Genomic DNA, 10167 nt, shown 5'->3' with positions numbered 1-10167 from the left:
CCAGTCCAACGGGGCATGGAAGATCTTTAAATCCCATAACCCTTACAAGGCCACACTGCCCCTGCAGCTCTTTGCACTATGTTCTCTTTGTCACAGGTGTAGCCCTACATGTGGGTGTATGTGGTGCTTGGGGAGGGCTAGCATTTCTGGTGTGAGGGCTTGCCAAGTGCTTCTCAGGGCTACTCATCCACCTTTAGTATCTACCTTCACCCAACTTTTACCTGTGACTCCAAGAAGCAGCCATACCCAAGTAAACCTTCTCAATAGATGGGCTAAACTAGGTTGAGATCTCAAATAATATGTTTCAAATCCATTGTGAGTTAGGGGGATGTCTGCCCCAAGCATGTGAAGCTTTGCCAAGGCAGAATGGGCAGATGAGAAGAGTTTGTTCAAATGGCCACAAAAGCGGTTGAAGCAGGAGTGCTTAGGGCTTGGTCAGACATCAAATATGCCAAGGTCAACTACTGTATTATGGGTCATTGCCAGTCATCTTGACTTCAGTATTGCCAGTGGACTTTGATGACTCTGGAAGAGAAAATGAGGCAGACAGCCTTGCACAACTCTGCCTCACTTAAATACAATTCATGCAGGAGTCAAGACATCAACCCATAATGTCGTTGATACTCTTTGAAACGAAGGACAACCAATAGCCCTTACCTGTGATATTTGTACCCCTACCTGCAAATTGTCACATCCTTGCTACCTTTGGGAGGAACTGAGACATAAAGGCCCAACCTCTTCTGCTGATGTTGACTTATCTGGATTGTCTTTATCTCATTACAAAAGTTATTAGTAAAAGATGGTCCCACCTTAAAGCCATCACAGATCTCCAGTGATCTGCCAGTCAACTTGCCCTGAGTTTTGCCTCCTTAATCAGGTTGAAAGCCCAAAAAATGACTTTTCCTTTCAACAGTGTGATGGAAAGGACTCCTAGATTGAGAACCAGGAGACTGGTTCTAGTTCTAGGGGAGGGAGACTAGATTTCTAAGGTCTCTTTCAGTCCTGTTCCCTGTGATTAGGCAATCTCCAATGACAGCTGGGAGGATTGTGGTGCTCTCCTCAGAAGTAAGTGCAGAAGTAGTAACGGTCTGTTTGTTCAGGATGATCATCCTTTCTGTGTACTTATGCAGCCTATATGACTAGGAGCAAATTGCTTAATCTCTCAGTATATTAGGCCACTAGGTAAGATTATTAATTGCAGAGCAGGGTGAACATGATTAATTTCTCAGTTTCTAGGTCCTTCTCTAAACTGCAAAGGAATTACCAGTCTGCATTTGTGGAAGGAGTTGCCTTATACCAAACCCCCTTTCTACCCTCCCCCTCCCCCCAAAAGGCAGAAGACCTGATCCCTTAGTCTTTGGGTCAACAGGCAAAATATCTCCATTATCTCCCTGTCTTAACTCCACAAGCAGTAGAGGAATTCGATTCTCCTCCAGAGAACACAGGGGTTTTGAGAGATGTGGGACAGGGTCTCCACTGGGGGATATAAGGTATATGTATAGAGATCAGTTTCAGCATTCAGCTGCCTGGCACCAAGAAAGGAAGAAATGTGCAGAGAGAACTTCTTCCAAGACCAGGTCCATGTCAGTGTTAGTTTATGTGGGAAGTGGGAAGGAAGAGGGGAAAAGAAGAATGGTTTTCTCTTGCTTGACTGAACAGAATTCTTCCTTCCTTCCCCTCTGCCTCTCCCCAACACCATCATCTGTCAGACACATGCCCAGACATTTCCCAGCTTAGACACCATTAATACATCTGGCCTGGCTTGGTGGTTTCTTAAAGGGATATGTTAGGGAAGCTGAGACCGGAGAAGGTCAGAGTCTGGGTTAAAATTCAGTAGACATCATCGTATAATCTAAGAATACTAGATTGGGATTTAGGAGGCTTAGAGTCTTTTGTTTTTGTTTTTGATTTTTGCTTTTTGGAGGGGGAAGGCAGGGCAATTGGGGTTAAGTGACTAGCCCAGGGTCACATGGCTAGTAAGTGTTAAGTGTCTGAGGCCAGATTTTAACTCAGGTCCTCCTGACTCCAAGGCTGGTGCTCTATTCACTGTGCCACCTAAACACCACAGAGGCTTAGATTCTCTAACAGGTTATCTCCTTACTCCACATCTCAGTTTCCTTGAGTGTATGCAATCTATAACCCAAAATTGAAGCTATGCAAAGTAGGATTTATTAGAGCAGTGAGGGGTAGAGGAAAAGGTCTTAAAAATTATGTTCATGCTCCCCATGCAGGGAAATATCAGAATTTGGCCCATTTTACCTCCACCTAGGGTTTCTACTAGGAAAATCAGGATTTGGCACATGGTCTAAGACCCCACCTAGTGCCAGTTCCACAAAGACTATATATTGAAAATAGCAAATAAACTCACTTATCCAAGTCAATAGCAAATAGAAATCAAAGAAGGTATACAGATGAGATTCTACCAAATAATGCAGAGAGTGAATGAGTTGTATCACTGGGAGTGAGAAATCTCTCAGTTCAACTAAAAGAGAGACAGAGGCAGAGAGGGTCCTAGATGTCATCCAACAGGAAATTCCCTGACATCTGGGGATAGGGACATGTTGACAGTTCTGGCTCCTCTACATGCCAGTTTTTCCCCAGTCTTTTCCTCTCTTCAGGAACCTCAAGTAAATATAGAATCACATGTCTTCTATTTCAAAGCTGGATGCCTAAAATCTTTCTTTTCTCAGGCTCTCCACAAATCCTCCCCTTGTGCAAATTTAGAGCATTGAATATTCAGACTCTACCCATGAGAAGAGTCTTGCGCTAATGGGCAATGAGCAGAGGGTTACATTTCTCCTACCATGTTTAGATCTTCTCAAGGACAAAAGAACTTGGAGATGATAGAGTCAAGCTCTCTTCCTCCCCTAATCTCCACGAGCACAATCTTCACAATTTACAATTATCCTTTCCACATCATGGAGGTTAGGGGCATAATGCCCCCCATAATCTGGAAAATCCATGTAAAAATTTTCCCTTCTTATCAGAGAAGAAGTCTGAATTTTTTTTCTTTTATGAGCTGTTTACAGTACCTTATCGTAAAACTTGGGTTGATATTATGCAATACTATACATATTTTTTATGTATTTCTGAGTTTCTAAATTTTTTCTGTGTCATCTGCTGGCCTTTGCATGTTATCTGTAACTTCCTCAAAACTCCCCCCAAAATTCCCATTTAATTTCTTATGCCAACCTGTGATATATCAAGACCTCAATGGGAAAAGTTGTAAAACATGGAGGGATAACTATACAAGACCAGTGAAGAACAAGGTACAGGTTGATTTCTCTACATGTAGTTACTGTTTAGTCAAAGAACTCCTTGCTTGATCCAGGAACTAGGAATTATCCAGAAACATTTCTTCAGAAGCCAATACAGGAACTCGGCTATGTCCAGGAGGATCAGTAGTTCCAGAATTTCTCTCTCTTCAGAAACTCCCTTATGATCTACCACTCCTGGGGCAGCTAGGCGGTACAGTGAATGGCCCTGTAGTCAGGAGGACCCAAGTTCAAATTCGGCCTCAGACACTTAACACAAAAAACTAGCTATGTGACCTTGGGCAAGTCACTTAATCCCAATTGCCCTACCTTCCCCCCTCAAAAAAAGCCAGAAAAAAATCTACCACTCCTACTCCATTGTTGCTGATTTGAGTTCCTTACTCTCTTTGTTTGGCCCAGGAATTTATCACACTATTCTGATACCTCTATTTGCTATTGCCTCTTGGCCCCTGTAGCGGCAAGCACCCCAGTGTCCCCAGGGTGCCTGCTCACACAGGTTCTTGGATCTGCTTTGCTAAAGGAAAGCAACTCAAAATGGGTTAACAAGCTTACTTTAATCAGTCAGACATATATCGTTTACCTTGTTCAGGGGAAAAAGGTCAGCACCCCGAACTTCAAAGTATACAGGCAGAATTATCAAGACAGAAACAGATCATGTAGACAGATTTCCAAACTGTCCAACCATTACATCCATACCCAGTCAACATCTGGGTTTCCACATCTGGGTTTTTCAAAGCTGGGGGACTCTCAACAACAGCTTCCCAGAATTCAGATCAAATCACAGAACACTTCTCAAAGTGAGTCCCAAAACAAAGCTACACATCAGGGCTTATATAGCCTTCTCCTGGCTCAGAGAATGTAACAACCTTATTGACTCACTGGCCAATCAAGAAGTATCTACTGAAAAACAAGCCTCCCTCCCCAGGCTTCAGGTGCACTTTAGCCTAGGGGCAGAGAAGATCTTACAAATTTGCATTCCCATTACAGCCCCTATAGCTCCCTCCTTTTTTGGAGGGAGGAGGAAGCTGTCATGTGGTTAATTGATGCACTTCATTCCATGGACTGGCCACTTGGTCAAACAGGCTTCCAGGGAACTGGAGGTCCAATCAACTGCCATCTCAATTCTTGTTCTCTTCTGTCTATCTATAGCTCTCCCTAGCTCAGCTGTATTACTAGCCATGACTCAGTAAATAATCCCTAATGTAGTGTCATTGGTCCAATGAGTATCCAGGGCAAGGAAGTAACTTTGATTAAGAGCTAACCTTATCAAGGGAGTTTCAGAAGAGGGTCATGAGTGAGTCAAGGTCAATGAGCTCTAATGTTCCTTCTAGCTCCAGCTCCAATCTCTTCATCTTTAAAGTGAGGGGTTGAACTCATTGATGTCAACGGTCCCTTCTAGTTTTACCACCTAAAAAAGAAAACAAAACTAAGACAGACTATGATTTTAGGAGTCCTGGTCTGTTCCAGCTTTGTGGAGAAACTGAGTCCAAAAGTAGCATCTCAGTGAGGAAGGGGAAAATATCCATGACCTAGTTCCTAGTAAGCTCCACCCATCCTCTTTTTCTGGCCCCCTCAACAACATCTGGAAACTCCAAAAGCATTCTGGAATTCCCTGGAATTGATAGTAACAGAAAAGAGTGGAATTTGCCTAATGGAGGTTTTCCTACTGAGGATCTGTTCCTGTCTCTGTCTGTAAGGGTAAAGGTGACCTCTCTGGATAGAAGATTAAAATAGTGTGCTATCCCTAAAGGCACTGGCATTAAGACTTATCACATTTAGCTTGTTCATCAATGACCCAGAAGAAGGAGTGTACAGAGACAGCTTGAAGTCTGTAAGCAGAGAGCACAAGCTGCAGACACCTCTCTTTAGGGAAAAACTTCAGAACTCTGGCCAGCACAGTGATCAATCATGACTTCAGAAGGCTGGTGGTGAAACATGCTTCCTGCCTGTCATGGGGGGGGGGGGGGGGGAGGAGGTGATGTATTGAACTAGAGAGGCAGAATGTGGTATCTTCAGACATGGCCAAATGAATTGTTTTTCTTGACTACAATTTGTTATAATTTGTTAAGGACTTCTTTGGGAGGGCTTCAAGGAAAGGAATACAGATGTTAAAAAGAAAAGGATATCAATAAAGCAATACAAATGACACAGAAGAAAAATCAGAAGGAAACATAAACAAGAATGGCAATAATTTTGTTACTATTCTATTCACTTTGATTTTTTTAAACCAGATATGTCATTGGTGTAAGGAGCTTCTTGTACCAATGCAAGCTGATATTTTCTCTCTAAGTTGCAGTCTTAGAGAGTTGTCTTGAGCATTGAGAGATTAAATGGTTTGCCCAGAGTCACACTGCCAGTATCTGGCAAAAGAGTGACTTGCATCCAAGACTTCCTGATCCTGAGAGCAGTTCTCTATCCATTAAGCTGCACTCCTTTTAATATATACTCTTAAAAAAAAAAACTACATATGTATGAAGTTTGGGGTTTTTTTGCTCTTTGTATACTGAAATGTTAGTTTGCTTCTTTCTTTTTTATTTAATATTTTCTCCAATTAAATGTAAAAACAATTTTTAGCATTTTTAAAAAATTTGAGTTCTAAATTCTCTCCCTCCTTTCCTGCCTCCTCAGAGGACAAGCAATTTGACATAGGTGCAGTCATGTACAGTCATGCAAAAACTATTTCTATGTTAGTTATGTTGTAAAATAAAACAATGGACCCCTCCCCCAAACAAAAAGAAAAATAAAGAACGATTTTTTAAAAGTATGCTTCAATCTACATCCAGACTCTACCAGTTCTTCCTCTGATGATGGATAGTATTTTTCATCATGAGTCCTTAAGAATTATCTTGGATTGAAGTGGACAACCGAGCAATAACAAGACAGCAATGCCAATTACAGGTTGATAGGAGTGTTTATTAGCTGTCCAGCGACTTCTTCCCTAAGACTTAGGGAAGACAGCCCCGAGCCTTCTGCAGAGCAAGTTTTTATAGAGATCGAAATGTTGTTAACAACAAAATGTGGTTAACAATGAAATGTGGCTAACAATGAAATTTGCAGTTTAAGACAGGTGATACCACACAGAGGTAGGGGATTAAGCAGAGCGTGAAAGCCAACAAGGTGTGGTGCATTTCTAGCAAAGCCTTGGGTACACATCTGTATCTGGGGTTCAAGGATGTGATGTTTCTAGCAACACAGATGGAAAGTCCCCAAACTGCTGTGGCCTAACAGGTGTTTTCCAGGGACCCTGATGGGACCCCTTCTTGCAGGCTGTGACTGGGGGGGGGGGGCGGTTATTTGGTGCCTATTATTTCTGGTGGACACTTCAGGATCATCACACCATATTGCAGTTGCTGTGTCCAATGTTCTCCTGGTTCTGTTCATCTCACTTTGCATCAGTTCATGTAACTCCTTCTAGGTTTTTCTGAGAGCACCCTGCTCATCATTTCTTACAGAACAATAGTATTCCATTACAATCATATACCACTGCTTGTTCAACCATTCCCCAATTGATGTGCATCCCCTCAATTTCCAATTCTTTGCCACCACTAAAAGAAATACTATAAATATTTTTGTGCACATAGGTCCCTTTTCCTTTTTGACTTTTTAAATGTTTGTTGATGATTTAAATTCATTACAAAAAAAAATTAAGCTCTCATGAGGCTCAGCAAGTGGAGAAAGTCCTTACAAGGAAATTCTGCTCATATAGGGGTTGGACTAGATGACCCCAAAGATCCTTCCTAACTCTGAAATCCTTAAGGGCAGATGACAGATGCCCTTATGTATGTGAGGTGAGAAAGAGTTGGGGGCCTGTAATGGGAATGGGAATTTGAAGATCTTCCCTGCCCCTTAATAGACTTAGGGGGGAGTCTGAAGACCTCCCCTGCTTCAAAAGTAAACTCTGCCCCCTAATAGGCTGAAGGTGGTCACATGGAGCCTGTGGTGGGAGGAGTTTGCCGAAGGGAAGCAGAGCCCACAGGAAGTTGGGAGTCAGAGCTAGCCAGATGATGGGAGAGAGAGGTGCTCAGGCAAGGAGATAGAGAGGTTTGTGAGTAAATAAATATTCATCTTACATTGGTTTGTGGGAAAGCTGAAGGATGCTGTGGCTCTCAGTGTTACTATGGCTTCTGAATATCTTTGGTATTATGATGGAATTGGCTTACTGGTTTTGGCATTGGGTTTTCTGGTGTCTAAATAAATGCTTCGGTTCTATTCTCTATCTGGAGAGTTTGGTATGTTTTGTGATCAAACATCATGTGATACTTATAGTCATGGTCTTTATCATGATCGTGGACACTATAAATATTGCATTGGTGCTACAGGGCCCCAGGGAATAATTTAGTATCCTTATCTAAGAATGGAAGCTCTAAGCTCTCAGTGAAGCACTGGGTCCTAGGGATCAATAGGGACTGTTCCTGATGATACAGGATGCTGTCAGATTGCAGGACCATCATGAAGGTCTCTGGCCCTGCTTTTCTCTGATTCTGTGAGGATGGGCTGCTAGTCTTGGTTCCTTACTAGCCTTGGGCAAGTTCTGTTTAAACTTCTCTGCATCTTAGTTTCTTAATCTATAAAATGAGGAAATAAGGGAAATATAAAATTTCATAGTTAGAAGGGACTCAGCAGCCATGAGGTCCAACCCATGCCTTTCAGGAATTCCCTGGATGACATATATTGACCAATGGTTATACAGACCTTGTTTGAAGAGACAGTTTCATTCTTTGTACTTATATCCTTAGCACGTAGGACAAAGCCTGCCATGTTCTAAGAACCTAATACATACTTGTTGATCAATTGGGGAACCCACTACCTCTGAAGGCAGCCTATTCCACTTTGAGATAGTTTGGGGGTTTTTTGAGGCAAACAGGGTTAAGTGACTTGTCCAGGGTCACACATGTCTGAGGTCAAATTTGAACTCAGGTCCTCCTGACTCCAGGGCTGCTGCTCTATCCGCTGCACCACCTATCTGTTCCAGGATAGCTCTATAGCTCTAATGATTGAGGTTTTCTTTATGTCAAATTTAAATCTCCCTATCTACAACTTCTACCCATTCACTCCTAGTTCTGCTTTAGGAGACCAAACTGAACACATCTAAACCATCTTCTAAGCAACAGTCTTCCAAATACTTAAAGATATAAATCATGTCCCTCTTGCATCTTCTCTGAATAGTTATATATCCCCAGTTCTTTCAAGTAATTATTCACTCATTCATTTCTTAGTATTTATTGAGTACTTACTGTGTTCTAGGTACAATGTTAGGTCCTGATAATACAAAGACTATATGAAATAATCTCTGCTCTCCAAAGTAAGATTCTATAGTCTGAGGTTGTTTTTTTTTTTAATGCTGTTTTCTCATCTTCCTAGTCAAATGCTTGACTTTCTAACTCTTTATCAAGGTAGGATCTGCTTCTGGTGGGTGTGGGTGTACTGTCCCAGTCTTCAGGGTTTTGTTTTTTTTTTTTTCATTCACTTGATCCTCCACCATCTGTGGGTTCAGAGCTCTGGAAGCAGCCACTGCTGCTGCTATCACTGCTACGGCCACCACTGTCTGCCACCTCTACTGCCCCAAGGCTAGGGCTGGACCCCACAGGACCACGCTTCTCTTTCACCCAGGTCCCACAGACCTTCCATGCTGTCTTTGACATTTGTATGTTGAAAAGTCTGAAAACTGCCATTGATTCAGTCCCCTGAGGCCTGTTTCAGCCCTGTCTGTGCCAATACAACCCACACTGAACTTCTCTCTGCTCCCAGCCCAGTTCAATACACTCTTCCTGTTGACCTGCCAGGCTGCCTTGGGCTGGAGATGTGTTTCACTCTGTCATTTTGTGGGTTCTGTAGCTCTAGAATTTGTTCAGTCATTTTTTTACAGGTATTTGGAGGGGCTTGGGGGAGAGCTCAAGCAAGTCCTTGCTTTTACTCTGCCATCTTGGCTCTGCCCCCAATAGCCTCTGTTCTCAAGGAGCTTATATTCTATTAAGGGAGATGGAATGGGAGAGGGGTAGACCCCTCCTTATGCTTGTTTGTCTCACTCTGGAAGCTCACCAGATTTTTAGTGTCCTTAAAATGTGGCAGCAGTATCTGAACATACTATTCCAGATGTGGGCTGAGCAGTACAGAAGACAGTACTTGGACCTGGGTCTTATTCTTTATGCTGACACTACCTCCTTGACCTCATTGAACCAGTCATTTCATCTCTTTGGCCTCAGTTTCTATATCTGTAAAAGGAGGCAGTTGGATTATATGCCCCACCAGGTCCTTATCAGCTCTAAATCTAGGATCCCATGACCTGTATACATCCTGTCTTTGTCATCCAGTTGTTGAGCTGTCCATCCCAGTTTTGAGTCATCTACAAACTTGGGAAGGATCTTATCATCTGTGCTCTTGTCAAAGTTAATAAAAACGGGGATGGTTAGGTGGCACAGTGAATACAGCAGTGAATAGTTCTGGAGTCAGGAGGACCTGAGTTCAAATCCGGCCCCAAACACTTAACACTTACTAACTGTGTGACCTTGGGCAAATCACTTAAACCTAATTGCCCTGCCTTCCATCCTCCAAAAAAAAAAAAAAAAGCAAAAAAAAAAGTTAATAAAAATATAAAACAGCATGAAGTTAAGTGTAGATTCCTGAGATGCTCTGCTAGAGACCTTCCTTCATGCTGACATCAAACCCCAAAGGACAGTCCTTTGGGTATAGTCATTGAACCCATTCTGAATCTATCTAACTGTGTTATCATCTAGCCCATCAACTCTCCATGTTTTCCAGAAAAGTAGCATTGGGAGACTTTATCAATGCTTTGCTAAAATTTATGTAAATTGTATCTATAGCTTTCTTTTGATGTACTTGTAATCTGGGTCCCCAAGCCCATTGGTATGGGACTTTCTCCTCATTGGTGAAA

The 10167-nt window shown here is 42.4% G+C and overlaps 1 protein-coding gene across 1 annotated transcript in view; it reads right to left on the bottom strand.

Moving 5' to 3' along the window:
- Positions 1-4614: 4614 nt before the first annotated feature.
- Positions 4615-10167, bottom strand: part of IL11RA (interleukin 11 receptor subunit alpha) — a 32203-nt gene continuing 26650 nt past the window's right edge. Inside the window, exon 13 of the mRNA XM_069101932.1 lies at positions 4615-4683. Coding sequence (XP_068958033.1) covers positions 4630-4683 — 54 coding nt within the window. The 3' untranslated portion in view covers positions 4615-4629. The remainder of the gene's footprint in view (positions 4684-10167) is intronic.

This window comes from Petaurus breviceps, unplaced genomic scaffold, assembly GCF_028583685.1.
Source record: "Petaurus breviceps papuanus isolate PSGF00001 unplaced genomic scaffold, PetGlider_PUasm1.0 520, whole genome shotgun sequence".
Classification (NCBI taxonomy): domain Eukaryota; kingdom Metazoa; phylum Chordata; class Mammalia; order Diprotodontia; family Petauridae; genus Petaurus; species Petaurus breviceps.
The sequence above is the reverse complement of the archived record's forward strand: the minus strand, read 5'-3'. Positions and strand labels throughout refer to the sequence as shown.